The sequence below is a fragment of the Rhopilema esculentum genome, chromosome 12, assembly GCF_057945365.1.
Source record: "Rhopilema esculentum isolate cy_ngs chromosome 12, ASM5794536v1, whole genome shotgun sequence".
NCBI lineage: Eukaryota > Metazoa > Cnidaria > Scyphozoa > Rhizostomeae > Rhizostomatidae > Rhopilema > Rhopilema esculentum.
The window spans coordinates 6,863,009-6,879,171 of NC_142826.1; the positions used below are offsets into that span (position 1 = coordinate 6,863,009).

Sequence of the window (16,163 nt, forward strand, 5' to 3'; positions counted from 1 at the left end):
CTGTTTTATAACTAACTAGAGGATAATTTACCATAATGCGTTCACAGTTCTTTTATATTATGCCGTGGGAAATTTAGCGCGTATCATATTTACTTAAATTATTCCACTTTGATTGTATTTAGTTTGTTTATTTTGATAACCATAGATACGTTCACTAATTGTAACATAAGGGAGTGTTTAAACTATTTTATTGAGATTGGTTATGAGTTGTTGAAGTGTAATTAGTAGTGATTTTGATTGATGAAATGTTATGTTATTTGAAATGAAGTTATCTCACTTCGGCTAAACGCTCACTTCGGCAAAACTGGTATGCTTCAAACTTCCCGAATTGACAACGGCTATCTGAACATCCAAAATCACGTCTAAACTCTAGCGACTAAATTAAACGACTGAATTACTTAAGCTAATTAGGATGATTAAAGAAAACAGATTAAGGGTGCAGATCAAAAGACAGGATGTTCAATTGAAATTAGCCAAGGTGTGAACCAGTGGCGGCGCCAGGGGGTGGTATGGGGGGGGTAATTACCCCCCCCCCAACTTTTATCGAAACATGGTCTACATATTTCTTCTAAAAACGGGTTAAAAAGCACTAGGTAGGGGTAGATCAAATTTCTAAGGAAATTTGACCTGGTACAAAGCACTGGAACGAGGCGATTAGGGCGTGGTCAGTGAGACCACGCCCATTACCCTCCCACTCGGCAGTAGCTGGCGCCGCCACTGGTGTGAACGAAAGTCAAGCAGGCAAATAAAATTCAAACAGCAAGCACGCGAAAGTTTCCTTCACGAAATTCTATCCTTTTACAACAGTAAATAGTGCTCAATAAAAAATACAAAAAGAATTGACATTATTTGTTAGCTTTATGAACAGCACCCGGAATGTTTCCCAATCGATAACATAGCTATTTGCCATTGCCTTTATTACGAATGTATTTAAAAAATTATGGTCACCATGGCTTCCGTTGAACCTGTTGAAAATATTAGTTCAATCTAAACCGTGAACCGAGAAGTTTGCGTGTAAACATTTACCCTGATTTCCACCGTGCCTTGATATTTTGATTGAGAATCCAGAAAGAAGCATCCTTTATATCGCCCTCGTGTATTTTCGTAAAAAATCGACAAGAAAATCTTCTGGGAGAATCATCCATACAACCAACTAATAGAGGGTTTAGAATAAACAGGGAGTTGGGATTGATTTCAATACAAAGCAATGGATTTCGTGGTACCGCAATAACAACTTTTTCTGCAAACGTAATACTTTTCTTATCGAATGGGCGGATTAAGGTGATTTGCACAAGCCTCAAATTTGATAAAAAATCAAGAACACACAAAAAAACAAGCAGAGGCTGAAGTTTTTGAATTACAGAAGAAATGCAAAAAATAGCTTTCGCTTTATTGAAACAACGAAACATTTCCTAACAGTTTCTATAAATCATACCCCAGTTTCGATACATCAATAAATAAAAGGGTACTGTTACTGAATGATTTGTGAAAGCTTCCAAAAATCAAGAAGCCAAGAGGGTCTGATTATTCTTCCTTTTCCTGTAACCCCTCCGCAATCCCGTAGGAGTTCTATCAAGGGAGAGAATGTATGCTTTTATTTGATATTTCAAGAATACGGTATCTATAGGAACCAAGGATTGTGCATAGGCAATAGTGCTTATTTTTACATTGTGAACATTTTCTGTCATTCATATAGGCTATCTCTTAATTTCATCATTCCTTTCTTGTCAAACCTTTGGATTGATTGATTGTCTCCTTAGTGTTTTGCCCTATCCCACGATTTGTCTCACGGATTAACCTTTTCTATCCACTTTTATTATGCGTAAATGTAGATTGGAAATGTAAAATTAAAAGCTGTTTTGTTACGTTATGTTATCAGTTATGGTGGAAAAGCAGGTACTTAACCTCTGTTTTTGAAAAGAGGGGGGCACGTGCCCCTCGCGCCCCCTGGTTACTACGTCTTGTTTTTTAGAACAGTGCTTGTTAAAGACTGGCCTACTGATTGCGAGAACATACGACTTTACGACTGTTGACGAGGCTACTAATTTTATCAATTTGCCATTGTAATTTTATTCTAATTTATTGTTGTTTAATCACAGTGAGAACATACATGGAACAAAACATTACTATATAGATTCTTATAGATGTCGCCCACACCTTGGAAACTGTTCTAAAACAGATGTGACTAAGTGATGATGATGATGATGCACGGCCTCTTGTTGCGTCTCGTATGCTTTTTTACAACGAAGTTTCTGTTGGATGTTAGGAAGCTAGAAGTTGCGTTGCGGTACGGTAGTCACTGACATTGCTACTTGAACCAAGCGTGATTTGAAAAATAAATCATATTAATTAAATTCCAGTTTTGAATGGACGAGAGACCTCATTCTTTGAGACTTCAGATACAATTAGTGGTTAAACACAAATAATCGATCGTAGGCCTGTCTGTAATTCGTGGCCTAACTTGCATTCCGTTGCATTCAACATATTATGAGCGAGTAACTACTTTGATATGGCTTTGGGTCGTACTGAAACATGGTTCTGGAGAATTATTGGCATTTGCGCACTTGCCGTTTGTTCACTAAATGTAATGGTTTTGATGAGAGGTAAGAAATTGCTAGAGATAGTTCAAGTTACATTGCCTACAACCACGCGGCGTTTGAATGCACTGAATTTCGAAACGCCATTGAGAAATATTTGTTAGATAGAAAACCGATTGTTGTCAAAGAGTAACATCAGATATTTCGTAGAATATCATTCTTATCAGATCATTCATGTTTCCTAGAGTATGTACCGAAGAATTTTGAAAAACATTCTAGCTAAAGGCACACTTTCCACTGCGTTAGAATGTAAACAGGCGGGTCAACTAGATTCGGTTGTCAGTGCTCATACAGGGTGATGGGGGGTTTTGCAACTTCAGTCAGAGAACCCCTTGTCTTTTAGCCCTCAGTAACACTCACAAGGAGTGCCAAACTTGTAGGCAACACTCTAGCCCCTTAATTAACCATATTCTACGTTTAAAAAGTAGTTCTTACCTAGTGCGTGTTGGTAGACTTTTCAGGTTAGGGCAAACAAATAATAGCATATTTGAACGCCTGACTGATTAAATTTAAAATTAACTGCCTTTAGCAACATTCCCACATGATAAGTATGAAAGATATATCCAGTTTAACACGATGGATAAGAACATTATTGAATTGGCCTCCTTTAAGTTTAAAATTTGGCATGAATGTTTCCTAGTACCTAACAATAATGCAGTCGCGGAGTGACTTCTACATCCTGTGCTATCTCACAATGCCTAGGAGAGTTTTTCATAAATATTAACAGCCATAAATAATAATAGCAGCTAAATATTGAAAACACGTCCCTGGTCTGTGCTACCGTGTCTACTTATTGACTAGGTCACAAAGGCTCCATGACTTGAGAAGATAAAACATAAAACAGAAAGAGATGTAAAGTTTTTCCTCCTTCTTTTCCTTCTTGATTTATTGTATGAAGTTATTTTATTTGAAATTGAAGGACAACCAAGAAGTAGCGACCAGTTGCTGTTAAACTATCTCAATAACAATGGACATGGCAGGATAGATGGAGAAGGAAAATTTTGTAAGTAACAAAACAATTTCATATTATTTTATTGTGGAAAATGAATATTTTGGTAGTTTCACAATATAACTAGACTTTTTATTTAAATGCCTGTAAACATTATGAAAACCTCAAATAAAATTGCTAATTATGAACTTGACATCTTCTTTTTTGTGCAAATAGTTGAAGAAAAAAGCCAAAATCAAAGCAACAAGAAAACTGTTCAATCTCAACCAGGTGTGTTTTTCTGTCATGTTCTTATTCCATATTTCTGTTGTTTATTGAATTCAGATATGACAAAAACAAACTAAGACAATCATACTGAAACAGTATTTTTGCTTTTTTTAAGATTGTAGCTGATCTTTGCAATGCATAGTCCTAAAATACATGACAACTTTTAAATCATCAAGCAGTGAAAAAACCTTTCTAAGGGCTTTTTTGTAAATCAACCATTTATGAAGCCTTAAATTATCAAGCTTTGAAAGAGACTCAATCTTCAGAAAATGTGCAAAACAACAAGTTTTAGCTAGATCTCAGTTCTTTTTTTACATTTTATGGCGTATTTCTTGAACCCCAAAATTTTTCAAAGTCTTTTTAACTTATCCCCTTAATTGCTTCTGTAATTGTTTGGAGTAGTTTTGTCATTTTTGACAAGCAATTGATTTGTCTCAGGTTCATCAATACTCAATACACTCAAAAGAACAAATTGCTAAATATTTAAATTTGCCACCAGCAGGTTTCCTGAAAGCAGATGTAAAGGAGAATGATTAACTTTTGTGGGATAAACTCTTGTTTCTGTACAATATAATATTTTTGAAGAAACTCTGTTGAAACTCCATAATTCTGAGATTTGATCAAGTATTCTTCTAACTCCCCTAATTATACAATGAAAGTGGTATAGATATTTCCTGCAATATATAAGATTTTGAATGACCAGCCTAAACTGAGGTTTCATTTGGAGCCATTAAAGCTGCTTTAGAAGATGTGTTTTTCAAGGTACAGATGCTATTATGTGCCAATGCAGCAGCATAATCAATGCCAGACTAAACACTGTCTCAGATTAGGCAAAAGCAGGGAAAATGCAGACAGGGAAAAGCAAGTCACTATCCCAAAGAGCCATTTTGAAGAGTAAAGAATATCCTACATTTTTCTTGGCAAACAGCAAAGGAAACCAATCAAACTTAGCAACAACAATTAAAATTAAATGTCCTAAAAACCATTTGAAATACAAATAAGAAAAATTATTGAATGCTTATTTGCTTATCTGAATGAATATTAGCTTGGATGATTGAAGAAATGATAATGATGTTTGCTTGGGTGTTTCTGCCCATGTTTAACTATTAGCATCAGTGTGGAAATGGGCATAAGTAATCTCCTGTGTCTCCAGGTAGGGGTTGATATCCAGTCTTTTTTGAGTTTCTTTGTGTATGAGTTAAAAAAAATGTCAGTGGAGATTAGTTTCATTTTCTGCATTTTAAGAAAACATTTTAGTCCCTGCATTCTGCATCTTTTCAAGAAAACATTTTAGTCCCTCCTCTGAGGAGTTCTTCATCTCCTCCAAAGCAATATTTATTGCCTGGTTTCTAAGAACTTCAAGAATTCATTAGATAAAACAACAACAATTTTTTTGTAAGAAAGGAATAATGTTTAAAGAAAAATGATGACATATTTTCTACTGCTTGAAAAAAGCAGATATCTAGGCTGTATGCGTGTTTAGGAGAGCTTTTTATTTGTAGTTCATGAAGCCTTATTGAAATATTTTTATTATGGAATTTTTTATTTAATAGTTGCATCTGATTGTTATATCATTTCTTTTGTGACAGTTAAGCTCCCTCCTCCTGTCAAAGTACAAAATGACCGAAAGCCTGGACCACAGGAAGTACTGAACAGTGTCAAGAAACTGCGTAAGTGAACCATTATACTATATATGCTCAACATACTTCATTTCCTTTAGAATTTAAAACACTTTCTATACATAAGTGATTAAGGGAGAGCAGAAACATTGGTAGCGTTTAAATTTACTTGCAGAAGTGTAGCTGAAACTATTGTGCATTTCTCATTAAATAAACTCAAGTTTATAGTTAACCTTAATCATACAAATTTATGGCAGTCGGTGGGCTTATCTACAAATTCTTATCTACGAAATTCTTCTTACAAATTCATTGTAATTCTCATCTACAAGATTCTTCAAAACTTCCAAGGGTATAACAGTAATGAAAAACCTATCTTTTCCTCGTTTTATTTGAAATTGTTAACCCTTCAAAGTTGCCAAAGAAATGTTTCTCAAATACTGCTTCTTGTTTATTCTTAGAACAGAAGTAGAAAAGAAACACATCACATTGTGAAGCTTTAGAAAATGTTTTTATCTCCATACCAACTAGTCCTGTTCTAATGGTTGTTTGCATAATAGGTGCTGGTTGTGCAAAATTATTAAAAAAATTTAGTCTTGTAGTTTTGCATATTTTAAATATAATGTTTTTGTTAAATTATGATCTAGCAAAGTGGTGCGACAGGGAAAATATTTACCACATCAGTTTTTTTAGTATTTTCAAGTTTATAATTTTGAAATTTCAAGATGAACTTGTGGTTGTCACTTTGATTGTTTTGTCAGCCTTACCATCCGTGTTATTTTTTCTTCAGCTTTCTTATAATCAAATTGAAAAGTATGAATTGCACTTACTTATGAGACTACATATTTAGAAAGGATAAAAGATTTTAACCAGTTTTAAAACCAGAATTGGTTCAGTTTAGGGCAATTACAATAAATGTGTGTTTGATAAAACTTTTGTGATGAATAAGACATAAATTTAAATGCATCATGAGACACCAAAAGCTGTGGTATGCATGCCTTGATGGTATGTGGTATTCGAGGTATTTTGCTAAAGCTGTCCATTGAAGTATTATTTTTGCTTAATATATTTGAGCATAAAGTGACCCAGTTCTTTGAAATCCAATTTTTCTTTTTCTGTAGCTTTTCTGGATGTTATGTCAGTGTTCAGATTCATGAAACCATCAGATGTGATGCTTATGGGCAGGCTAAGGTCTGAAAAATGTAAGTTATTGCTGTTTTGATAACACAGAATGATTTTGCTTGAGCAAAAATTTAAACAGACCTTATTAAAACTTTCTTTCAGTGCAGTCAAATATACCATTTGATTTAGTTAAACATTTAATTGTAAAGCTAACGTTTTTTTGGAGATTTAAATTAGCAGTAATGGAGTAAATATTGGTATTTACTCCAGTAATTATTGTAAATCAAAGCTTATAGCCTTTCTGGTAATTAAAGGTCCCAAACATTCCTTTTAGGCTGTGATAAAATATTCCTTTTAGAAACCTGTTACACAAAAGAAAAATTTTCTGCTTCATGAAATTATTTCATTGAAAAGTTCCACAAACATTTTGCACAAAGTATTAATTTAAAATAATTGAATGTTTCAAATGAATTTTATCTCATGCTGTGATTACCCACAAAATAATTGATTTTTATCTTATCTTGTGTAGTTAAGCTTGAATCAGTGTTTCTAAAAATACCTGTATAAAAATGTGCAAAAGTAAAACCTCTTTTTATCAAAGGGTTTTCGTTTCTGGGAATTATCACCCTGTCTGTTCAAAACTGCACCTAACAAAAATATTAAATATCATTGTTGGAAATATTTTTTGCATGTGTTTCTAGGATCTAAGTAAACAGAATTATAACAAAGTCCTTTCTTATATGTGGTTAACTTAGTAGTCTAATAAAATACCATAAATCTTGCAACAAAATTTATTTCCCTTATTTATACTTTGAATATATCAAAATAGAATTTTTAGTTCATTACTTCTTTGTGCAAAAGTAAAAAACTCTCATTTCAGAGGAAGGACTGTATCTTCTAACATGAGCTCACATTCAGATTTCACTGAGTACATAATTTTTGTAACTGTGAAATTTGTCTATCAACTCGGAAAATGCTCTGGGAACCTAATCCAAATGCACAGATGCTTTTACTGATTTGGAATGCAATCAGTGATCTGAATTTTCGTTGCTCCTTGCCATTCGCCACTTTCAGTGACCCTCAGTATTATTATATATATACAAGATAATTTAGCTTTAATTGGCAGTACGTTCGCAGCTTTAAGGATCAATGAGTTTGTTGATCGTATGCTCTTTTTTCAGCTTATCTAGTTATTGGGGTACCCACAGTCCATCGAAAAAAGGCGTTCTACGTTATAGACACAGTGCAGGGTCTCGTTAGCGGTTTATCAAAGAATGAGCAGTCTGAAGTTGTTATTGTTGTTTTCGTCGCCGATTTCGATACAGCTTTTCGAAATCGTGTCAAGGAAGAAATGAGCCAGAGGTTCCCGGAGGAAGTACAAAATGGCCTAATACAGATCATCGTGGCACCACCTGCCTATTACCCGTCATTTAATAATTTGCCCCTGCTTTTTGGGGACTCGGCGTCTAGAGTCGCCTGGCGATCCAAACAGTCTCTGGACTATTCTTTTCTGTATTTTCATTGTGCAGATATAGGCCGTTATTTTCTCCAGTTAGAAGATGACGTACTAACAGAGGATGGCTACTTGCGTCACATAAAAAGCTTTATAAATTCCCGCACCGCTCCTTGGTCGACCCTAGAGTTTGGAGCACGTGGTTTTATTGGTATGATGTACGACGCCAAGAACTTAAAGTCCCTTGCCAAGTACACTCGCATGAATTTCTTTTTGATGCCGGTCGATTGGCTTTTTCGTGTCTACAACGATATATGGCTATATGGAAATGAAAGGGGGAACATTAGAAAGCCGCCCCTCTTCAAACACATTGGAACGTTTTCATCCTTAGACGGACAGGTCAGAAAACTTGAAGACATTAAAGGTGGTGCTGTACTTGTGTCAAGCCCTAGGATCTACAAAGATGCTGACAACCCGGCCGCAAATTTGGAGACAAGTATAACCGATTTTGTACCGAACTACCCAATTCAGAAGGCATACGCTAAAGGCAACTTCTGGGGAAAGAAAGTGTCCGTTGGCGATTACGTTACTCTGACATTCCAGTCTCCTATAACTTTGAAACGATTTGTTATTGTGAGTGGCAGTCCGACATACCCTTCAGATTGTTTAGAGAGTGGCGAAGTTTTCGTGTCTTCCGCACCCAATGGCGTTTGCGATGTATATCGGACAGTTTTGAAGTTTGTAGGCAAATCTGTTGTGGACACTGGCAATTTGGACCTTGGACACCCAATTAAATGCCTAAAACTAATTTTAGATTCTGTTAGACATGATGATCATGGTAGGCCTAGATGGCTAGTTATAAGAGAGATAGATGTATGGTCGAAGTAATAATATATTCCTTAGAACTGATTTTCTAATTATACATTTCCAGTTGTTATAAACATATCCCAATTTACTCTCATAGTCATTGATAATCTTTAAACATTTGGACCCTGTTTGGTAATAGCTGACATTGGCTACTGAGGTGTCAAATGAATTTTTATATCTTTGCTTATTGAATATTCTATGTTACTTGATATGTCCTGCATAAAATATGCACGCAGATAACAGTTGTCGTTGTATCAAGTAGTCAGTTGGGGCTTAAAGTTATATTTATATCTTATCAGTAAATTGACTTCGTAACAGCACCCTAAGCTCACTCTGAATAGGAAATCTATCTACACTTTCCTATTAAGTGTACTGCTATTAGCAGGCGACATTTGGCCCCTTTTTATCAGCTTGACCTGAGTGAAAATACGTTACTTTTCCAATGCAATATGCCTTTTTTGGTTTTCGCTTCTATCAGATGTGCCTAATGCCCGTCTAAGAAATAGGTTAGGAGAATAATTTTGCATAGAAAGCCTCACAGATTGATTGAAAACTATTAGGTTGCCCGAGTACATCGGAGGGACAATAATGCCACAGATTTTTCTCATTCTGTCCATAAAAGTGATTGTCGTTTCTTGCTGTTATTTGTAGCAATAATTATGCTTCATGTTTTGATAAAAATTTCACTAAGAATAATTTTATTTATCAAGCACGTATTGTATTAACTTTCATCAAAAGTATTAATAATAATAATTGTTGTGGCCTTTGTGGGTTATAAGTAACATGTGGGGCAGTTTCTACTAAGTGCATCGAGTCTGCAGCTAACTTGTTGCTCACAAAGTACACTCTTGATAGTTTTTTTTGTTGATGAATCGCTCATTCTTCGACCCATTTTTTATATAAGAAAAATGCTATAAAAATGATTACAGTGCATTCCTATGAAAATAAGAAACTTTAGTACTCAAAGCAAAATTAAGAAACAAAAGAAATTTAAGACACAGATAACGGATATTTTTCCAAAATTCAACAAATTCTTTACAGCTCATTTCATTTCGCCTTATGTCTTTATCTTCCGTTGTGAGATAAAATGTTGAAATATGACATTAAACTTTTTCCCAGCATGAAAAATTCCATACAGAACCCCACAGGTTAAAATTAGTGACATGAAAATTAAGAAGCTCGTATGAAACAATGAGGTGTGAGCATTAAGAAACTGACACAATGCGTACCTTTATTCTTATAAGGATGAGTGTATTACTGTAAAATTGCCTACTGAAAAAATTGTGAGGCCATAGGGTTTGAGTATAAAGGAGGCTGTGTTGAGCATTCAAAGTCTATAGAAAGCAGCTTTCTGGTCAATGAAATTGAAAATTTGCTGAATGCTATTGCAAGATTATATGTCTTTTGGCAAGTGACTGATGCAAGAATACTGTTATGCTCAATGGAAAATGGAAAAATCATATAAAATCGTAGACCAGTTATAATCACTGCCATTTTATCTTTAACTTGGCAGCAACAATGATTCTAAAACCCTTTCAAGAAATTGCCTCGGAAGGGTGATTGAAGTTTGTGACGTAACAGTAACTTAGAAAGCTTAGACAGACCCACGTGTAATGTTTTTGACGCAATGTTATTTAATTGTTTAAAGCGGAATTCTCGTAGTTTGTAGTGATCATAATTCTGTCTTAAAGAGTGATTACTAATTGGATTTTAAAGATTTTTCTTCGAATACAAGCACAGTAATTATGATCACGCTCTTGTTTTCTTCATACTGCTCTACCATTTAGTTTATCCATTTGATGTTATTTTGCTTGTTATCCGTGTATGCCTAATTCTTGAGAGAGAGAGAGAGAGATTAGAATTCGTGCAGAACGATATGGTGCATTTTTAGGAAGACACCCAATCCCCACCCCCCCCCCCGGCTTAATACAGTTTTTTCAAACACTGCTCGCTGTTCTTGTTTATTTCGATTACGTTGGAAAATGCATTCCAAATATTGGAATGATTTGATCCCAAGGTCATTTAACAGAATGCTTTTTGGTTCTATCCGTAAAAATTGCGAGAGTGTTTGTTATATAATACTTCAGTTGTGACTTTCGTGATGTAAAATATTGATTTAAACTTGATTGAGGTTTATGTCAAAGATTTTAAGGGCCAATAGGCGTATAGGTCAAATGTGAAGGTTACTTTTGGAAGGCTGCAAAACTTAGTCCTTGTACTAGAATTGTAATCTGAATATGAGAATGTCTCCTTTGCTGCACAGCATCTAGAGACATTTGATAAAGAAGTAATGATTCTTCCTCATTTATAACCAAGATATTGCTAGTTTTGCTAGATTCACGTTTTGTCTGCTAGTTATGCCCTTTCTGCTAGTTTTCCCGGCATAAAAAGAAGTGGACAGATTGAAACTAGACAGGCTGATTTTTTCCAATTTCTTATAAATGAGACAAAATTGAAAACAAATAAATCAAAGTTAAGATAAAGAACTTGTCTTTTCTTCTTTGAGAATTCCACTAGTATTAGTTACAGTGCACGATTCGTATGTGCTTCCGGGGCTCTTTCTATGAAATACCACATGGGTCTTTCCTTGGGCTATTCCTTTTTACTGTTTGTATCTCAACAACTATTTGGACAAGAAATCCCACTCATTGTACATTCCACGTTGACGCCAAAGGTTATGTTGATTATACCTTTTTGATTGATTTGTTCATCCTTCCTTTGATGTATAGGCGTTGCTTTTGTGCAAACTACTAATCTTTTCCACAGGTTTCCGATGAAGCTCTTCCTATTGACTTACTTACAGACCGCTGACTCGCAGACATACCGGAATATTTCCCAATTACCTTTGCATTTAGTTTCTTAAAAATTTATATTCGAAAGGCAATGCATCGTGCAAAAGTAAATTATTATAGAATGCCTTAATATGTTTCGTAGATATCACAAAGTATCTCCTTTATAACTCCCTAGTTTCGATTCAAATTGCTTCCTGAAGGCTTAGTGTTTTTCCTTCTTGGAAAGACACCTTCCTGATAATAAATGCCATTTTCTCTAACATGTCAAGTACTTGTATGAACAAATAATTTTTGAAATTTTCAACACTTCTTTGGAATTAATGCCAAGCAAAACAATATCTTTCAATCCTCACAATGCTATGGATGACGAGATTTATAAAAGATGCCATCAAAGGAGAATAATCTTTATTTGGTCAAGTATTGTCAACCATAGGAAAAAGTAGAGAGTATAACCAACATTGTGCTTCGCCGTTCAAAATCAACAGAGATTGTCAAGGAAGTTGGCAATAGCCAGGACCGCCGACAGAAGAGGGGGGGGGGGGGTAACCGGTGCCCGGGCCCATTTTGGGGCCTTTAATAATGGAATACATATCAATTTTCATATTCTGGAATCTATATTCGATGTCAAGCAACAGGCCTGCACGCATTGGTTGCCTGGGGCCCGGTATAGATTCCATAGACTCTCTGCTAATAAACTAAGTATCTAGATGTCTGTTTTTCTTAGCTGTGCTGCAATTTTGATCATGATGATTCTGATATTACAAATGTTGGAGCATGCTTGGTGATACTTCAATTGTTATTATGTAGCTAGAGTCTGCTAAGTAAATAAAAGAAAGACAAACAATCAATGATGTTTCAAAGAACTAATGATTTCATTTCAAAATGCAGGTACAAAATTAATGTAAAATTACGATCTGCCATCTATGAAAAATCAAAATGTGCCTGAGCAGGCTTATGCTATGGTTATAAGGAAAGTCTTAGATCCTTTTGTGAAATCCAACGATTGCTTTGCAGTTTGGACATGTGTGTATTATGTCTTTGAATCGGTTGCAGCAGAAAGGAATAAAGCAGCAGCCAAGCCAAAGCCTAGAAAAAAGTTAGATGTCAGTATTTGTGAAATTCAATTTATGATTTTAATTTTGTTCTGGATTTTTAAAGATACCATTTCTGTACGTTTTTTCTTTTGCTCATCGCGAAACGCTGAGAAAGGAGTTTAATGTGACCAAATTAAATTGAAACATTTCAAAATGATAAAATCAACAGAAGGGTAAACAAATGGTGAAGACAGTAGCGTAGCGAGAGGGAGGGCGGCCACCGTAAAAAGGATTCTGAAATGTATTTTAAGCTAATCTGAAGGGCGTGGTCGCAAAAATTTTCGACGTTTCTGGGACCCTCGTTTGTTACTCTACAGAAAGTTTTACAATTTCCCCTCGATTTAGGTTTTAAATACTAAAGGTTTTAAATCCTTCACGTTTTTTAGACATTCTCGATATAATAGAAATTAAAATGCTTTAGCGCTTCAATATTTGAATGTTTGTCGGGGATTTTGTAGATTTTTTTCTGGTGTTAACTTTAGGCTTCATGTTTAGAACTTTCCCCCTGATTACTGGGTGTACTTCAACCTATAAGAGCCTAAGAGACTGAGGTTAAACTCTGGTTCTTTCGTTTGGCTCTTGCTGACTACTTACCCAGCAAGGCACATTCCTCCAGCCATGAGGTAGGTCATAGTACCATTCTTATAGCTCACTTCTGTTATCACATTGGCTTTGCAGTTTGTACAGGTAATGTTTGCAGGGAATGGGGTATTCACTTGCTGTTGTTGCACAGCTGTTACCATTACAGTCGTTGTTGTTGCAGCCGTTCCCGGAGATGCTGTATACTGAGGAGGTGGGTCTATGGCAAAATTGAGAAAAATAAACGCATGAAAATCGCAAAAAAGGAGATTTAGTTTCAAGGGTATAGTGCTAGGAAGCTTAAGGAGGCTGGGAGGCTAAGCATTATTCTAGACGGTGAAAGGTGACCGATTTTTACCTTAATATCTAACAGTCCACCCCTCGTTATTTATGCTGGGGGGAAAAGCAGGAACTGGGAACTAATTTCCTTGATTCACATTTAAAAATATCAACTAGCTAGGCCTATGTAAACCACTCGTCACAAAGTCATCAAAGGCTTATTTGGTTATTATTGGTTATATTATCTGGTATACGTTTTTTAACGTAAACCTGTGAAATGGACGTTTGAAATGGTGCGATGCTCCGCAGAATTTAATTTAAGAAGAAAGACAATTTCTGCTAGGCTACTCTTCCTTTTTCCATTATCTAGCATTCGAAGGCTAACATACAGAACGACGGTTCTTCGCAAACTCCATCACAAAATACATTCTTATAACGAAGCACAGTGCAGTCCTTCTCAAGAATTGCCTGTCCTAAAAGTGCCTAAAATCGAAAACTAGTACACTTAGGCTGCAAGAGCTTTCGCAAGCCACTTTGGCAAAATGATGAGCTTTCTACAAGTGTTTAGCTGAACATGTCTGATCTCTCCGAAGCTCTCTCCGAATCCCTCTGAATGTCCTCTTAATAGCAAAATACGTACATTTATATGTACAAACAAAATAAAAGAAAACATATTTCAACAGAGGCATTTCATTTGTAAGATTCCTGTTTCCTACTTTTCCTGAAATATTGCCTTTTCTATATAGGCACCATCATTCAAGAACACATGACGTCATAATCCACCCAGACATGTTTCAAATCATCAAAGCAGATTTATAACTGAGGCAGTTTTCTTCCGCGTAAATTTATTCCGCATAGCTTTTTGCCGCATAAACTTTTCCGCTTATATTCTTCCGGCGAAATAAAAATAATGGAAGTTGCTTTGCCTTGCCTCAAGCATTTCTGTTACTTGATTATAAAAGGGTGTTGGTGATGAGTGAATTCGTTGTTTTCATTTAATTTACGAAGAAAGAAATTTCTGGGGTGGTCAACAGACTCGGAATCATTGCCCTCTGCCCCAAGAACCGCAAAGGTCCCTGGAGAGGCGTGTAAAAGAAAATCAGTTGCTCTTTTGAAACATAAGGCAAATTCTTCAACACAAGCAACACAAACAAAACAACAAAGCACAGACAGGCATTCATAATCCATTCAGCATTCATAAGCTTCGGTTTCAGAAGCGATCTCCCAGTCCGTCGTGCGTGGACAGTTGCACGTGAATTGAACAACTTCCAAATAAAGAGAAAGGGTAGAGAATCTATAAACAAGGAATTAACTTCTGAAAATACAGTAAAATAATCGAGGTGATTCATGAAGTTTTAGAAGATATATTCTCATAAAGTTTTAAAACCAGCCAAACTACAAGACGATGCCACAAGGAGCATGGAAATACATAGCAACTCTGTGACCATTAAATCAAACATGTTTACTTGAAATTAGAATTACATTAAAGGTAATGTGTCCATATAATGGACTGTGTATACCCAACTTGTCAAGCCACCCATCAAAATAACGGCTTACGATTGGTTAGTATTCTCGCGCGATGCAAAACTGTAATGCTATAATGTTGATAACATCTTCATGTTACTCAGCCATTTTACTTCCTATGTTTGTTTGGGTAAATCTAAAAGAATCAAGGATAAGACAGACATATCACTAGCCAAAGTTTCCTAGGATACAAACTAGCCAAGTTTGACATTTTCAACTAACCTTGATACCCTTGAGCTATCGCTTGTTTCTCTGTCATAGCCATACCTGCTTCGCCAAACTTTTACTGACTTTCACTTTTGGTCAGCTTGTTTATTTGTTTGATTTAGACACGTGATTCTGTTGTATTTTGCGGACCACAAATGATCGTCACGGTGAAGGAGGACAACAAAGATTCAAAGATGGGTCGGCTCTAGATCATAGCAAGATGTACACAGGTACATAACGTCATACAAACTATGGAAACCTAATGCATGCGTGGTAATATGACGTCTTCGCATTCCAACCTTTTGATGAAAGATTTATTGCAAACGGCATGAAAATGAGGTTACCTATGTCAACAGTCAATACGAAAACTGGCACAATGTTTCTGGAAAAGGCTTTTAGGCTTGATTACAGCAAAATTTGTCGGGGGAACTCTTTAAAAGGCTTGATAATGATTTAAGACTACTTTCAAGTTAGGGGTCTGGGACACAGGCTAGGCATTTGTGGCTTCTATATAAACAAACCAAGTGCTGTTATCTTTTGTCCATGTTTCTTATGCTGGTGGCCGCTGCTACGTTTAAATTGAAACAACAAACTGAGTTATGTTTGTGGTATCATTTGCGAAATTTTCTTCTCTGCATAGTTTCATACAATCACCATCATACTCTCAAAATTTGGTTTTTTAATCTGATATTTTTTTATTTGGGCTTATGGATGGAGATACTTTTCTTGCATATTTTGTGCTGTGTTGGAAGGGGAATAATTTTTTTGGAGCATGTTTTAAGTGAAATGCTGCTACGTTTGAATTCTACTATGTTTC

The 16,163-nt window shown here is 35.6% G+C and overlaps 2 protein-coding genes across 2 annotated transcripts; one reads left to right on the forward strand and one right to left on the reverse strand.

Moving 5' to 3' along the window:
* The first annotated feature begins 2,056 nt into the window (after positions 1 to 2,056).
* On the forward strand, positions 2,057 to 10,620 carry LOC135681210 (alpha-1,6-mannosyl-glycoprotein 4-beta-N-acetylglucosaminyltransferase). The gene is made up of 6 exons (XM_065195542.2): positions 2,057 to 2,603; positions 3,517 to 3,600; positions 3,763 to 3,816; positions 5,403 to 5,483; positions 6,551 to 6,631; positions 7,733 to 10,620. The coding sequence occupies exons 1-6, from the start codon at positions 2,510 to 2,512 to the stop codon at positions 8,890 to 8,892; spliced, it is 1,554 nt and encodes a 517-aa protein (XP_065051614.2). The 5' UTR covers positions 2,057 to 2,509; the 3' UTR covers positions 8,893 to 10,620.
* A 1,891-nt stretch (positions 10,621 to 12,511) lies between these two features.
* On the reverse strand, positions 12,512 to 15,522 carry LOC135681208 (LITAF domain-containing protein). The gene is made up of 3 exons (XM_065195540.2): positions 15,362 to 15,522; positions 13,352 to 13,556; positions 12,512 to 12,749 (listed from the first exon to the last, which is right to left on the reverse strand). Exons 1-3 carry the CDS (start codon positions 15,402 to 15,404, stop codon positions 12,641 to 12,643), a joined length of 357 nt encoding a protein of 118 aa, XP_065051612.2. The 5' UTR covers positions 15,405 to 15,522; the 3' UTR covers positions 12,512 to 12,640.
* Positions 15,523 to 16,163: the final 641 nt, after the last annotated feature.